Source organism: Chenopodium quinoa, unplaced genomic scaffold (genome assembly GCF_001683475.1).
Source record: "Chenopodium quinoa cultivar QQ74 unplaced genomic scaffold, ASM168347v1, whole genome shotgun sequence".
Classification (NCBI taxonomy): Eukaryota; Viridiplantae; Streptophyta; class Magnoliopsida; order Caryophyllales; family Amaranthaceae; genus Chenopodium; species Chenopodium quinoa.
In genome coordinates, this window is record NW_018742720.1 from 367,617 (window position 1) to 385,144 (window position 17,528).

The following is a 17,528-nucleotide window of genomic DNA, read 5'->3' on the forward strand; positions in this document are numbered from 1 at the left end:
CTTCTTCCACGGAAACAATCACTCATGATATTCCACTGATTTAAAGAAAATACTCTAAAGACATAGAGATACCAAAACAAACTACTTGTAAGGAAAACTCAATCATAAACCATCTTTAGCTCAATTAACCACTTTTAGGCTTTGCATTAAACAATAGAAAATTTTAATATTAATGCCTCTCATTCCTACTAGAGTCGAGTAATCCAGCTTGGATATCCAACCACTTGAACCATAGCAATAATACACATATATGCTCAAAGACAATTTATTCAATAAAGAATCAATTAGAATATGCAATTTATCAAGCAAAAACTAAGCAAGACTTTGAGTCCAACACTGATTCTTTATTACTTCCCCCACATTGGACAACAAAGTCTGATTCAAAACCCTTACCAATGCACCCACATTCTCAATGAATGAAATATTTGGATATAAAAACCCCCACATGAAAGGACAAGGTTCAAATACCAAAATAGAGCATAAACAAATATATGGTTGGGAAAAATTCACAACTATGTCGTAACACTGGGTATAATAACATATAAGGTGGACAAGAGCAGAGATCTTTGAAACATTGAATTAATCAAGGATAATAATTCAACAATACCTCAAAATATTAACTCCCAAGCCACCATATAAAATTCAAGGCATTTACAAATTACTCATGCTTTATTCATAAAGAATTATAACACAATAAAGAGTCATAGGCGGTAACAATAAACCATTATAAAATATTAGAAAATCGTAGTCAATTCCCAAAATACTTTACTCGAAAATTCTCCAAAGAGAAAGCCATACAATCTCCTTAAGCAAAATTATCACATAATTTCCCTTCACAAAACTCAACAAGTTTGAGAATTATAAGTTTCACACAAACATGTTAAACTGAGGATAAAGTAATGAGATCAATTGAGTAATGAATAAAGCTTCTCAATACGAGTATTTCATATCATGGATTCAAGCAATTGACATATATAGTACATCTCAACTCTATACTCAACACATACATGAATCATGATAAAAGTAGTACTCGGAGTACATACATGCACCTCAAAAAAAAAATGTTAAAACATTGCTCAAAAGCATCCTACTGAATAATAAGTTACTCCACAAAATGTAGAACCAACAAATTAAAGGTAACTGATTATGTGCAATATAATGTCATACTTATAAAATATCGACATTATAACTTTTACTTTCTATTAATCATTCAACAAATATTTAATTGACAAATTCAACATTCAACGTACTTTGTCAACACCCACAAAAGCATATATTTGTTAAGATGATTACTAGGAATTAAATCAGATGATAAACATAATAACAGGAGACTTGGTTTAGAATGAACCTCCCTTGAATCAAATCAAGTAACATTAGTAAGACCTCTATGAGATACCCAATCGTCCTCATTATAAATATGAGCTTCAAGATGCCATCATAACTTCAATTGACTGCTCTCGAAATTCCGTGGACAACAATAAAATTGAAATCCCAATATCAATGACTTCCTGACCAACAAAAATGTACTAACAACTTTGGCCTCCTCAATAGTTTGGTCAGCAAGAATGGCATGAGAATCATAAGTACCATGCATGAATCACATGATAATCGTTAACTATTTAACTTTGTGTATCCCAAATAAAAACTAATTGTTTGGGTCCAATTTAGTCCAATTGGGCTTAGGCATTAAATGATCCAATTAAAAGCCCAAGGTCAAGGTTCATCTCTCCAATTGTGCTAAAGTCAAAGATCAATCCTCAAAGCAAGCCAATGGGGCTAAGGCCCAACTTCTCCATGTATGCAGAGGTATAAAAGCCATCAATATTACATTTGTACATTCATTCAAGCAAAGCCTCAACCAACTAATTCTCTTGCATAGTGTTTTCTTTCTACGCACTGTACTGACTTTAGCATCGGAGGGGCCTTCCTCGGCAACACCCCCGAGGCTAGTTTACGTGTGTTTACTGTGCAGAAAACCTTCGGCCCAACATTACTTGGATCGAATCTAGTCTTCTCCACTTCATCGGACCTTCGACAAGGTCCCATTGTTTTCACCCGAAACACTAATAATGCAGACCCTTAAGGTTCTAACACATCAACTGTAAGCACACCACAATTATCACAAACCAATTAAAGATCAACCCAAAAAACATAATCTAAATAGATGTTACAAATACTTACAGATTATGAAAGCACTACTAAGCCTCAATTAGTCACAGTATACATGCCATAAGTCATTAGTAAAATAAATTTAGTACTAGACATATAGATCATTAGTATTGCTCATGTAAAGAAGCCCAGCAATAAACCAAACAAAATTTCCATTAAGAAAAGTGGAGAATTGATAACAAAATGTAAAGGTCCAATCACTAAATAACATAAGGTATACTCATATACTTCGTAGTATACTCTCACATGCTCATGAGTAACCAAGTGGACATATATAATAAGTCAATAACCAACATATTTGCCATTATATTAATCATTGCAAATAAAATTAACATTCATATATAACATGGACATAAAGCAATATACTCTACAAGCTTTAGCATTACCCACTAATTAGAAATTATAAATCAAAGTATAGAACAAATACTCTATAAACACATGATAACTGATAACAAGAAGATGGTTCTTATTTCAATACAACTCATCTCGTCACATACGCAACAAAAGTACAAAATATGGTCCAAGTAAAACCAAAACCTTATATGATAATTTAAATGATTCAACAAATAAGGAATAACCGAAAAATTCTTTAAGATTAGTCAACTGCGAAATCAAGACCAAACTTTCCATTATACATTATTCACATTATAGCCCTTCTCACAGTAACGGACAACCATCAATTTAATAAATTCTATTCCATGAAATTATTCATCATAGAATTAGTACACAAGTACACAACACAAAATTGATCCAAATAAAACCGCATCCTAACTAACATGTGAAAGCTCATAATTCTTAAAACAAAGAATTTGCAATTTCGACATATAAGCAATCATATATTTGGAATCAATACATCGTCTTTTAGATTGTTAGTAAATAAGCAAATATAAAACAATAAATACTTATCTCAACGTTGTGTAGACTAAATTGATAATTGCCGCGTCGTGGAGAACCACTGATCTAAAAGATGATTCCGCGCTACCTCCCGGTGCAGTAGACTAGAAGCGGTCGCCCTCTAGGATAAGCACGGCGCCGGAATTTGTGTGCACTCACAAACCCGACTGGAACTCAGAATACTTACCCAAAATCAAAGGAGTATTTTTTAAAGAGAAGATCAAAGAGAATATTTCTGATTTTTGTATGTATCCTATGGAACCCAAAGAAGCTTGAATATATATATGTGGAGTATTAAGTGTCATTGACCAACTAATGAAATGAGTAATCAAGGAGGCAACGGCTAGGCATTTATAATCGACTATGAATGAGCGTAACCCCCGAATTATCAATGACATTCTCAACGACTTAATTCAAACGAATAGACCATGAATATTGTAATATATACAATATTCCAATAACAATAAACCGTCAATAATAATGGGTATTAAGAGATATATCCATAACCCACTTACCGCTTCTCAAACAGGTAGTACAAAACTACTCCAATGAATAAACGACATAAAGCTTTGATAAATTATCAAAGTGGGACTACCTCTTTTATTTCCTCTCACCTTTCTTTGTATTTCACTCAAGAACTTCCAACAGTTCCAACATCAGATCATTTCCTACAAGTCTTTATCGCTTGGAAATCTTGGACGACAAAGGGACATGCAAACGAACAGAATGTGATGATGCAACCTCATTAAACTTGAAACAGTTAATCAATTTGGAGAAACTTTCAGTTACATGTTACTCCATGGAGTTGATTCCAAGCATGGAAAAGGAAAACCTGAAACAATTGCAACTCAAAGATTGTTCCAGCCTTGAAGAATTGCCAAATTATCTGGGAAAATTGGTCAAGTTGTGCACTATGGATATTAGCGGTACAAGAATCAAGTCACTTCCCAATAGCATCACAAAGCTATCCAACTTGGAGAACTTGATCCTTCCAAAATGTTTCCAACAAGACAACTCTCTTAAATATCCTAATAAAGGGTTCATTCTGGGTATGACATAGTTGAACTGTTATGTGAGGGTTAAGATTGATTCTGGAGAGATCAATCATCGCGCTTTAGAAAGTGAGCAGAATCATATCCCTCAAAGTAATTATGTGAGGGTTAAGATGAAAAGAAAAGATATTACTCTAGAGATGCTACAACCATTCTGGTCCAATCATACAAAGTTAGTAGGCGCAGCAGAATAACTTGGAGGTATGTTTCATTGTTGTTAGTGATTTGAAAACTTTTATTGTTGTTTTTCTTTCACTATAAAATTATAAATATTAGTCCCTCCATCTCGCCATTTAAGCAAGGACTTACTTCATCTGATGTTAAATAGTATATAAATGATGCATGTTTTAATTTTGACTTTCCTAAATGATTAATCATACTTTATTTCAATTTGCAGTAAAGAGGTCTACATTGAAACCAAGAATAAAAGAGTTTATATACTTTAATTTTGAGGTAATCTTATTTCTATATTTTAATTATGCTTTCTTATTAGATTTAGTTTTTATAATTTCTTCCATGTTTGAGTAGTTTATTTCTACGGTTTGAGAATCCATGTTTATACAATGAATCTTGATTGATGTTTTTGATATTTTAATTATTGATTTCTCTAATTGATAGTGTTTTATTGTTAATCTTGCAACCTGATCAATTGTATGATTAATTCATGTTAATAAGAGTTTGAATCGAAAGATCTTACTTTTAGAGGTTTACCTACAATTAGCAATTTTGATTATGTTAGCGACCGAACTACATATGTTGAATTGAGAGTGTTAAGACCCGACCGTAGGCTTAGCAATTGCTCTAGATAACTGATTGATTGATTGAATTGTTATTGATATTTGATAGATTTAGAACTATAAGCATGGTGAACCCTAACCCTAGGTCTTTTTATTAATTATTTTATTCCTATTTCAATTTAGATTACTTTTCTATCCCAATTTCGTGACATAGTTTAGTTTCTCCATACCTTAGAAGTTAGATTGAATAGCCATCTCTTTGTGGATTCGACCCTACTTACCCTACTACATTGTTAGTTGGTTTTGTTAGGAATTTATTTTTGACAGGTGTACGACAATCTATCAATGCATAATACTGAGTTACTCATTGAGGTTCAGGTTCAAAGCATAAATTTTTAATTTATTACTCCCTCCGTCCCTAAATTACATTTCTGTTTCGAAATTTACACGGGAATTAAGGAGGGAAGAATAAGACAAATAACAATAATTAGATAATGCAATGAGAAGTACAAAGATAGATTAGTTATTACTCATGACATGTCATAAATCCTTTGCAAAAAAAAAAAAGGACCAATCACATGCTCTTAATTGAAAATTTTTAACCAATCATATTCATTGTAATTTGGCACAAAGATTATGAGTGAGATCAGGAAAGGATGAGTGAGAAACCATTAAATATAAAACTGAAAAAGAGAGTTGATTTACTAAAAAAAAACTTACCAAAAATAGAAAGGAGGAATGTAATTTTGAAATACCAAAAATAGAAAGGAGGAATGTAATTTTGGGACGGAGGGAGTTTTTTTTTTTTTCTAAGGAAGGTTCAAAGCATAAAAAAAAAAAAGTTAAAGTAGCGGACAAGAAGCCAATGGAGTACAAAGTGGGGTTAGGTTCAATGCATAACTTGACTAAATTAAGGTTGATTGTGGGGTCTAGAAAAGCTGTGATGCCATTATGGGCGTGTTCGGCGTTAGCTTTCGAGTAGCTTTTAGGTAGCTTTTAGTGGTTTGACTTGGTCAAACCACTACTAAACAAAAAATGTGAGTGTTTGGTAAAGTAGTGGTTAGGGTAGCTTTTAGTGGTAGAGGTAACTTTTGTGAAAAGTTAGAAAGATTAGCTTTTGAAATTAGAGGTAGCTTTTCAAGTAGCTGTTGAAAATTTAATCTATAGTTTTAAAAATAAAATATTGATTTTTATATGTAACAGCTAGTCAACCACTACTTTACCGAACACTCATTTCTAAATTATTTATCTTCACAGCTAACAGTTTGTTGACAGCTAACAGCTAACTACACAGCTAACAGCTACCTCCACAACTACAGCTACCTTCACAGCTATATTTTGCCGAACACGCCCTATATATGTATGTTGTGATTGACTAATTGGAGTAGTTTCTTTATTAAACACGGAGTCCTAATTTTTCTTGTTATAACTTTCTTCATTTCTTTACCAATTTTTTGTTTTAGTTTAATTTGAAATCATTAATAAAAAGAGTAAAAAGAGGTTCAAGTTGAAGTTCTTTTTTTAAAAAAAAAGGTTCAAGTTGATAGTGGTTGTTAGACAATATTATGTAAATAATATTGGATGTATATTTAGCATAATGTAATTATGTAAACTAGGTTAAGTATGTAACCTATATATATTGTGAATAAATACTGAGCCTCCTAAGGGAGAATTCTACAATTTCTTAATGGAATCTTAACTCAGTATGTAGTATTATTTGTTTTCTCTTTGTTCCTTTATTTCCCAACTTACATTTCTGTATTTTGAAATTATTAATATAAAGAGGTGATTGTTGGTGTTCCTGTCGAGGCTAAGGAATGGCAACTGTCAGAGAAGTAGATTCTAAAGGTCACTTGGAATTGAGGGAGGATCCAGAGGCATGGATAAAAAAAAATAACCCTGCTTCTCGTCTAGCCTTTGTTACAAGCTTGACATTGGAGGTATATGGTGTGGAAGAGATAGGAGAATCCATTGGTGAGCTCACACACCTCATCCGCCTGCAATTCTGGTGGTGTACATCCCTGAAACGTGTGCCTAACGCCATCTTTAGGCTTCACAAATTGGAGCACTTGCGATTTCATGAGTGTTGTTGTTTGGAAGAATTGCCGGCAAATATAGGCCAATTGGTGAGCCTTACCCATCTCCAGCTTTCTTATTGCAAGAACATCAAGTTCCTTCCTAATACCATTTTAAAACTGTCAAATTTGACATCTTTATCTCTCGAATTCTGTGAATCCCTTGTTGAATTGCCGGCAATTATAGGCCAGTTGGTGAGCCTTACCCATCTCAAACTTGAATATTGCAATAACATAAAGTCACTTCCTAATAGCATCGCAAATCTATGCAACTTGACATCCTTAACTATCAATCACTGTAAATCCCTCACGGAGTTGCCTTCAAATCTAGGACAAATGAAGAGCCTTTCTCATCTGGAGCTTAATTATTGCTACTGTTATGAAAGATCTTGGTGAAGCCTCGAATGCTCCATGTTGATATATGCTTTAGTATTATGGTTTTTGGGACTTTGAATTTGATTGAGGAACAATACAAAGCTAAATGAGAAAGCAATTAAAAATGAACAAAATAAAACACACAAGATTTATAGTGGTTCACTCAAAATGAGCTACATCCACTTTTGGGGAGATTGGAGCTTGTATTACTCTTCAATGGAGGAAGAATTACAATGGAGAAAGATGGTGTTCTTGGTGAGATAATTTAAGATCTAAGTCTCACTTGTGTTTCTCTCTCATACTCTCTACAATGAAAAACAAGAGTATATATAGTGCAAGATGAATCAACGGTTAAGATTACATCCCGAGCAAAATAAGAAGAAATCGCAGCGCTGGAACAGGGGCTCGAAGGTTCGATCGAACCTACCCAGAGTTCGGTCGAACTTAGTGTGGTTCGGTCACACCACCAAAGGTTTGACCGAACCTACTCTAGAAATGAAAAGAGCATCAGTTCTGCCAAAAGGTTCGACCGAACCTATTAAATGGTTCGGTCGAACTCCCCCTGCGTGGACAGCACTTCTTTAAACAGTCATAACTCCCTCGATTCTTAACCAAATCAAGCTTATGACCAGTCGTTGGAAAGATCTTGAGAAGAGCTATCACCTCCAACTTGAATCATCTCAATATCACTTCTAGATCTTGAGATATGCTCATTTTAAGTCAGCCCTTTCCATGCTTCTTTGCTTAAAGCCCCAAACACCATAATACTAAAGCATATATCAACATGGAGCATTCGAGGCACACATATAACAGCTACGAAATAAAGTCCCTACCTGATAGCATGAAATATTTATGCAGCTTGGAGACACTCTCCATTACATGCTCTGAAATGTTCCTTCCTGAAGAAATAGCAAGACTCCGCAACTTGCAAAAATTACAACTCAAAGATTGTGGCAACCTCAAGAAACTGCCATCAAATCTACATGAGTTGGTCAATTTGCGTACTCTTGATATCAGCATTACCAGTATCAAGACCCTTCCTCTTAGTTTTGTAAAGCTACGCAAGTTGCAGCACTTAATCCTCCCCAAGTGTTTTAACATGAAAAGCTTGCCATGGAAACTAAAACAAGTGTCCATCCTCGATGACACACATGAAACATACTACAAGCGCAGGGCCTATGATGTTTCTCTTTACCAAACCTTGACAGATACCTTTGATATTGTACAAGGCTGCATCAATGGAGTTGTTTCAGAAGAAACAGAACAAGGTAAGTGCTTCAAGTACTTCAAATGTCATATTTTATATCTTTTATCAATATTTTATGGATAACTCTCGTCACAAAATGTCAACAGAAAGCTGCAATAATGATATTGTGTCAACAGCAGAAGTTGATGAAATTGTCGCTGATGAGCGGACATCAGCATATCCTCTTAACAGTATAAATATGGTGGGCTCTCTTGAGCACATCACATCAGAACGAGGTGGTAATTCTCAAATTTATCAAGGTACGTGTGCTTCCAACCTTACACATAACAGAGTTTAAATTCATCAAAAACTGATAAAGCCTTATTTGTTTGGGTAGAAAATATTGTGCAAACCGATTCTCATTTTAAATTAATTTTCAAAAACCATACTTATAAAGTCACAAAATTAGTTCACTCCTTGGGGAAATAATTTTATTGGTGGCTGGAACAACCATCATGCTTTAGAATTTGGACATAGCAACAATAAATCTCAAAGTTATGATGCTAATGCTATTAAACAAGAGAAAGAAATTAATCCAGAGGCAATCCTGGAACCGTTGCCTAGATTTGTTGATGCTGCAGAGAAACATTCTCTACAATGTTTTTTTTTTATCACTGTATCTTAAATTGTGAGGCACACATTCATTCTTGTTTCCTGGCATACGATTCTAGATGCTTCATGCATAGTTACTTTCTTAGTTTTCCTGGCATACATGATAGTTAATTTCATTCTCTACAATGCTTCATGCTTCATTAACTGTCAATAACTAAATTTGTGGTTATGACTTTATAAGTATGGTTTTTGAAAATTAATTTATCATTAAGACTGAGATAGACATCCTGTCATCTCAATGATTTCCATTAAAAAAAAATAATAAAATAAATAAATAAAAAACTGCTTGAGCTTCTTTATCTTACTTGACTACAATATGCAGTCTCGAGGTCTACAATGAAGCGAAGATTGAAAGAATTGAAGCTGGTGTGGCCATCAAGAAAAAAAGGGAAGCAACATCTTAATGATGCAAAGAAGAGGAAACATAATAGTAAAGCCCCCTTTGGAAGTGATTCCACACAGCTCACGCGAAAACTGTTGGGGGGTATATAATAGGAGCAAACCATCTTACGTTGCCAAATTATGTTGCATCCAACTCCAATGTTGTTGGCAACTTGGCCCTGGACACAACAGTGGAAAGCGTTAGAGTGAACTTAATGGATACTCAAGGCAATATGAATAGTCAGCATGGCAAAGAGCAGTATTTGGATGGTGCAAATGACCAAGGGCATTTGGAGGGCACTCTTCATTCAACTGAAAGTAATCGCGCTGCAACACTAGAAGAAACTTTCGATCCAATTATGGATATCCAACAACAAGTCCAAGGGCATTTAGAAGGCACTCTTCATTCAACCGAAAGTTCAGGCACTATTGTTGTAAAAGCCACGTACAAGGAGCTTTCAGTGAGAATTGTTTTCTCTTTGAGTTTACCTACTAATCAACTAATTGAAGAAATAGTTATGAAGTTCCAACTTGAGGTGAACAAATACAGATTACTTTATCAAGACGAAGATAAAGAGTGGATGAGACTGACTAGTGTGGAAGATTTGAAGTACGCTTCAAATGTTGCTGAATCATTAGGAACAAAGTTTGTTAGATTGTCTGTTATTGACTTTGTTGTTTAATACAAGTAATACTATTTTGCTTATAGTGGCTTAAGTGAGTTCACATTTGTGCTGTAGACTAGCAAAGATTATAACTACGGGCCGTTTGGCCCATTATTGTTAAGTTCGGCCCCGGTTTGATTATTTTCAATAGAAAATTACTACGTAGTTTTCACATAGATATAATTTCTTTTTTTTTTTTTGAAACAATGAAGATATAATTTCTAGGAAAACCACAACTATAAATAAGTTCCCGATTAAATAATTTCTCGCTTGGCTTCCAAAAAAAAAAAAAAAATTCTCTCTTAAATATTTTTATTTTTAAGCAAAATATTTTTAGTAATTATTATATTTTTTTTTAGAAATTATTCTATTGCATATACTTAACATGTTTTTTAGTTAACACTATATTATATTTTCTATACTCTTTATATAACTAATCAGGTACTTACAAAAAATAATGAACTTAAATACTCCGTAATCACTAACTTGAAACGAATTTTGATGCAACCAAAACTTGTCCGATCAAGCCAAGCGCCCGATCAGGGCAACTACGACTCGATGCACCAATAACTAGTATGGAGTATCTCCTTTTAACCCCCAAAACATCTATTTAGTATTTGTATGGTTTTGCCTAGACTACATAAAAACTCTATGTGTACAAGTATTAGGTGTTGTTTAGTTCAACTTATTTTTATTTATTTCAGAAAAAAAAAAAAAAAGTTATGTGCAGTTTTTATCTCTAAATATCTTTGATTTCGTAATAAAAAAATTATGAAAATTACATATTAATAAAATACATGTTATTATGAATCTAACAAGACCCTACTTGAAATATCTTTTCCGTATAGATTATCGTATATTTAAGGTTAAAGTTTGATCAAATTTGACATTCAGATCATATTTGATAAATTCATATAAGTTCAGATAAATACAAATAAGGTGAACCAAATAAGGCCTTATTCCGTTATTCACATACTACATCGTATAAGATAAGTGTTACTTTTACACGATTCCCAAAGAAAAAGCCTAAAATTCTAAGGGTCTGTTCACATTGAACTCAGCTGAGCTGAACTGAATTGAACTGAGTTGAACTGAACTAAAATGAATATTTTATAAGAGAAGGAAATTAGGAACTAAACTGAGCTGAACTAAACTGAACTGAATTTCAATGTGAGAACAGGCCCTAAGTTGTTCTAAACTCAAAATTTATGGTCAACAATCAGCTATGAATACAACACCTTCACTTATTAGCAATGTGTGGCCAGGAGCTATGCCCCAACTTACCAAGCAACCAAATATTCCCATTTTTTTCTTATCTCTCTGTCAATGTACTCGTAATAAATACCCAATTAATTTGGGACATTTTAAGTTTATACTCCGTATTAATATTCCCAAAAAAAGATGGCAATTTTGCAATCAATTCTTCCATCTACTCCTCTCTCAAAAACCCCAGTACTCTGTTTCTCACAAAACCCATCAAATTCCCACCTTAAACTTCACCATTTCATCAAGAATTCGAATCAAAAACCCAAATTATCATTCAATAAACTACAGGCAATTGCATCAGATGTTGCAGTTGGATCATCAGTTTCAGGAGAAGAAGATGAAGTGTTTGTGGGTCCCAGCAGTCAAGCAGAGGTCAGAGGAGAGAGAGAGGTGGCAGATTATGATTGGACAGAAGAATGGTACCCACTCTACTTGACTAAGAACATTCCAGAAGATGCTCCTTTGGGTCTTACTGTTTTTCATAAACAGCTTGTTCTGTTTCGTGATGCTTCCGGTGAGCTCAGGTGCTACGAAGATCGTTGCCCCCACAGGTAATTAACTTTCCTCTTGCCAATTTTAGATACTTATTAATTACTAATTAAGTGTAAGTGATATAGACGTGATTTAATCTCGGGTGTTTTGAATTGGGTATCATGACTTTCCACCGGTACTTTCATTAAGCACGAGTATATCTATTTAAGTGCAATGATGGAGACGTGATTTAATCTCGAGTGTTAGGTTCAATGGGTCGGGTGTCATGACTTCCACCCCTACCTTCACGCCTTTAATTAACTAAGCTAGTTAAAATAGAGGGTAATTTTTTTTTTTTTTTGGACAAAGTAGGGGTAAGTTGATAGTATATTATTTGGGTTTTACTCTTGTAAAATTGAAAGGTAGTTAATAATCCTAGTTATAGAAAGTTGGACTGTGAAATTTTAGTTGAAAGATTTGATCTTTAGGGATCCCTAATCTTCAATGTAATTATGCACATTATGATTATCTATGTTGTAGATTAGACACTGAGGTCTTGAACCGTACATTATTGATTGATTGATTGATTGATTATATATTTGGAAATCTATGATTTTTGATTCGTTGTAATCTAGTATGACTTTTGAATGTTGGGATGGTTCAATGGTTGGAAACTTAAAACATTGTTTGACAAGGCATTTTAGCATAGTTGAGGCTTAACTGCTTAAGTGGAGAAATTTGCATACTTTGGTAGTGTTTGGTTCATCCCCTTCATGTATAAAACACTATGCATCATGTAGCCTTTTAGTTATGCAAGCATATCAATTTACACCATTCGTGGCGTTCACTATACTCAAGATCATTTATTAGTCTTATTGAGCGCTTTCATTGCATTCAATTAGCTTTTAGCTAACGGATTTCAGTTATGTTACTAGCACTTTGCCTACTAATATTGTAAATGAAGCTTTATAAGTTGGAAAACAATTGTTCAAACATAGACAAACTCCTTCAATCTAATTTGTTAATACAGAGAATTAAATTTATTTAAATATTGAGTGGAAAAGAATTTGTGCTACAAGAATGATGATAAAATAATCATAAAGAAATTATCTAAATTAGATAGACAGCTGACTTCTCATGTGATGTTTGCTTTAGGCTAGCCAAACTTTCAGAAGGGCAATTAGTTGATGGGAGGTTGGAATGCTTATACCATGGTTGGCAATTTGAAGGCGAAGGCAAATGTGTGAAGATACCTCAGGTCAATGCTTACCCTACCTTCTCTTTAATATTTGTTCACCAAGGATTCCAATCTTAGTATTCAAATCTTGCTGAAAAATGCATGTTTCTAATAAATTTCTTTTACAAATCTGCTCTAGCAGCTTCCAGCTGAAGCTAAAATTCCTAAACAAGCATGTGTAAGGACTTATGAAGTGAGAGATTGCCAAGGAGTTGTGTGGGTGTGGATGTCCCAAAGAACCCCGCCAAATGCCAAGAAAATCCCTTGGTTTGAAAACTTTGCTAGGCCAGGTTTTCAAGATGTCTCGACGACACATGAGCTTCCATATGACCACTCTATTCTCCTCGAGAACCTTATGGACCCGGCCCACATCCCGATCTCCCATGATCGGACTGATTGGACTGCGAAGCGTGAAGATGCTCAACCTTTGCTTTTCGAGGTTACTGAGAGAACAGAACGAGGATTTGCTGGCTGGTGGGGAAAAGAAAGTGAGAAGTCTATGCTCAATTTTCTGAGGTTTGAGGCACCTTGTGTGCTCTCAAATAGCAGAGAGTTAGTTGATGAAAAGGGAGAGAAACACTACTTCACTGGACTCTTCCTTTGCAGGCCATCAGGACAGGGTAAATCCATGCTCATTGTGAGGTTTGGAACCACTAAAAGATCGCCTCTTGCTAAATTTTTCCCCACATGGTATTTCCACCAAAACGCTAGTAAGGTATTTGAGCAAGACATGGGCTTCCTTTCGTCTCAAAACGAGGTTTTGATCACTGAGAAAGTCCCCACAAAGAAACTCTATTTGAATCTGAAGTCTTCTGACACTTGGGTTGCAGAATACAGGAAGTGGATGGATAAAGTTGGGCATGGTATGCCTTACCATTTTGGGCACAGTACTATTTCGCCCCCTGAAGTTCCAGCAGTTGTTGAGCATGCCCCAGCAGGCCTAGTTGCTGGGCTCTCAGCTCAATCTCCTGCTAAAGGTGGGCTAGGGACAATGTATGCTCCGAATTGGGCTAACAGGTATTTCCGACATGTGATCCATTGCAAGGAGTGTAGTGGTGTTTTAAAAGCATTTGAAGCATGGAAAAAAGCCCTGTCTGTCATCGCTGTATTGTCCACTGGATTTGCCATACTGGTTTCGGGAAGACAGTGGAAAGCTCTTTGGTTAGTTACCACTTCATTGTGCTTGGCTGGAGTATATGCTTGCTCTGCTGCAATAGCATTGAATACAACAAATTTTATAAGGACTCATCGAAGGCTGTAAAATTTTCCCATGTTTTCTGAGGATAAATTCTGGATTGGAAATTAAGAGATGCTCACTTCAACAAGAGTCTGAAGTAAGTCTCAGGACTGGGCTACTACAGATTTCAGAACCCTATGTTGTACAGTAAGCACATAGAAAAGAAATGACAGGTAGTGAAATATTCTGAATTCAATTTTTCTGTTTGTTTTCAAACTGAGAAACATGTCTTTTGGCCGATTTAAGTGGAATGACTGATGCCTACTGTGTGGATGGATGGAGTGATGGAAATAGCTGGATTGTATTGCTATTAGAAATTGTGTGTGTATGTAATTGTGTATAGCTGGGTAAATTCATAGTTTTCCTCAAAATTTCTGTCATGATGTAAACAGTGAGATTGCATTTGTTATCAATGTAACCCCTCAGCAACTTATGTCAGTTACATAAATCAGCATGGCTATAAGTCTATAATAGTAGTGTATGCAAGGTGAAAGATCATGTGATCAGTGATCAGTACATCAGAGTATTATTGGTTACAGTATTTATTTATGGCAACATGCATATTATTAGAACTTCAGCATGCTAATCATCACTCATATAAGTACATAACTGAATAAAGGCTGTAAGTATCGTTTGGAGTCGAAGCTGATAACTTGGTTTTCAGAAAAAGACTGCTATATAAGATGTTTAAGCTATGTTTGTACAGAACACATGTACTTTTGTAAACAATAAGGCTAATTACATGTAATTTTCACAGTTTCAGAAAGCTCACCAAAAATCACACATTACATAGTGTACTTACCACTTACTACTCAATATGAAGTACTTAACAATGCTAACATTACATAGAAGTACTTAACAATGCTAATCATGCTGCTGAATTACAAACCACTGCATCAGAACACTAACTTTGATACAGTAGTGGATTCGAATCAGCGCCATCAGATGGGATTCTATCACAGTTAGGGACGATCATTAAAGCTTTGTTGGTGAACACCAAATCACCAACTTCTCGGAGGGTGAATCGTGTCATGATCATATGCTTTGGTTCAGTTTGAAAACATATCAGAGCAGCTGCTGTTACATGTGATGCTATCTTCAGCATCTGCAAGTGAGGCCACTTGAACCAAGCACGGTGATTTTTCCCTGGTGCCATTCCCCTAGTTCCACTAACCTGCAAAACCCACAGGTAACACGAATTCATTATCGGATCATACCACCTCTGTAATCATACGAGTTCATCCCGAGTTTTACATAAAAGCATTACCCTGTCATCAAACTTGAATTCCCAAGGCTGCTGATTCTCTCCTATAGAGACTGTCACAACTTTTTCTGTTATGTCGACTGAAACTGATAACATGAAAATTAAAAAAGAAAAACAAGTTACAATTAAGTTGATATATGTAATTTGACTAATAGATTTCACTCCATGTTTAAAAAAGAATGAGATTAACAAGAACCTAATTGATTCCCTATCCTTTCGAGTCGATTAATCATCGCCCTCAGCGCCTCTGATGGAATAATAGCCTCACAGAAAAATATTATGTCAGGAAATTTCTCAAATCCAGGAGCCATTGGCAACAACATCACTGTATTCACATTAACCGGATCATTTCCTGAAATAAAATTAAGAACCTCAATGTTAAACTTAAACATCATCATATAATTCTCACAACCAATTTTTATTTATTTATTAAAATAGCATTCAATAACATCCATGAAAACTAAGTTATACTAAGCGAAATTCATATCGAAATGTGTTGCATCAAAAAAGACATACAACTACAGAATGCAAATAACAACCATACAGGATTGAACAGAGAAAAAGAACGCTAAACCCTTAAGAAATTATTAAACAACCTACAAAAAAATTAGTAAATTCATTCATAAAAGTTGTACTACATTAACTAATACTTCGTATAAGAAATCTTGAATATAAAGAATTTACCAAAACTGAAGGTGAGTTTATTAGAACCCTCAATATGAAAGATGGTAATCGAGTCATCATTAGAACTTTCTGCAACAGTGATAATCTGGGAAATTTTTCTGAAATTAACCCTCATTAATCTGTCTTTACATTTACTGGTATATAGGAAATCCTGCAACGCAGTAGAATTGAGGACGAGATAACCAGCATCATTCGTATCGACGTTTCGAGCCGTAAACTCAACTCCATCTTCATCTACTTCAATCACTCCAAATCCAATAGGATTGAAATCACGTTCACAAAGTGCATCAATTGCTAGTCTAAACTTCTTTAATGGGGTTATCTTGAAGTTAAAGATTTTTTCTGGGTTTTGTTGTGAAGGTTCTGCCATGGTAGTAAGTCGAAAAACAGAGGAAACAGAGAGAGGTTAACAAGATTAAGCAGAGTAAAAGTTTGTGATCAAGAAATCGGTTTATATAGTGGTGAATCAGCAAGAGTTTGTTACACTTTTTTGGTTGGTTACATAACTAACTTCCTATAATCGTTAGTGTGTGTATGTATTTGCTGTGATTGGGCCTGTATTCTTGACTGATTTGGACTGTTAAGGTGTAATAGGGCTGACCCAAGGAAGTGAAGCTCGAACATTTTTTGAGACCCCATTTTGGAATCTATGTCTTGCTAACTTAAGACCACGTAATAAGTATTATGATCGACTAGTGGTCATATATAATTTTGAAGACAGTGTATCCCTAGATTTGTTAACACCAAGTCTTAAGACTTTTGAATTTAGTTCAATTATATTGTGGATGCCTCGAATTTTGGACAGTTTTGAACTATTTTGGATCCATGAAAGAAACGTGTCGAGGTTGCTCCCATAGAACCATTTTGGGCATGGGCCGTGCCGACACGCGGGCGGCACGAGCCAGGCACAAAACCTGCACGGCGGCCCACTTGTGGGCCGTGGTCCGTGCCATGAACAAATTTTTGAAAAAAACATGCACGGGCACGGCACGATCACTCGGCCCATAGCACGGCACGTGGCCCTCTATGCACGGCCCGATACGACACGGCCCGTGAAAAGTTATTGTACAATTTTTGTATTATCGAACCCCGTATTTCGTATAATAAAATAAGCTATAAAATTAAGTTATTCACCAATTATTGTACGATTTTTAATTATCATT

The 17,528-nt window shown here is 35.0% G+C and overlaps 1 protein-coding gene across 1 annotated transcript; it reads left to right on the forward strand.

The window, feature by feature from the left end:
- Nucleotides 1-11,476: 11,476 nt before the first annotated feature.
- LOC110723037 (protein TIC 55, chloroplastic-like) lies at nucleotides 11,477-14,885 on the forward strand. Its single transcript, XM_021902311.1, has 3 exons — nucleotides 11,477-12,023; nucleotides 13,099-13,201; nucleotides 13,323-14,885. Exons 1-3 carry the CDS (start codon nucleotides 11,608-11,610, stop codon nucleotides 14,439-14,441), a joined length of 1,638 nt encoding a protein of 545 aa, XP_021758003.1. The 5' UTR covers nucleotides 11,477-11,607; the 3' UTR covers nucleotides 14,442-14,885.
- The last annotated feature ends 2,643 nt before the right edge of the window (nucleotides 14,886-17,528 follow it).

Excerpts from the sequence above, each read along its gene's own strand:
- LOC110723037 (XM_021902311.1), top strand. The coding sequence starts at position 11,608 with ATGGCAATTTTGCAATCAATTCTTCCATCTACTCCTCTCTCAAAAACC. Across the intron at positions 12,024-13,098 it reads GAAGATCGTTGCCCCCACAG|GCTAGCCAAACTTTCAGAAG; the intron begins GTAATTAACTTT and ends TGTTTGCTTTAG. Across the intron at positions 13,202-13,322 it reads AATGTGTGAAGATACCTCAG|CTTCCAGCTGAAGCTAAAAT; the intron begins GTCAATGCTTAC and ends CTGCTCTAGCAG.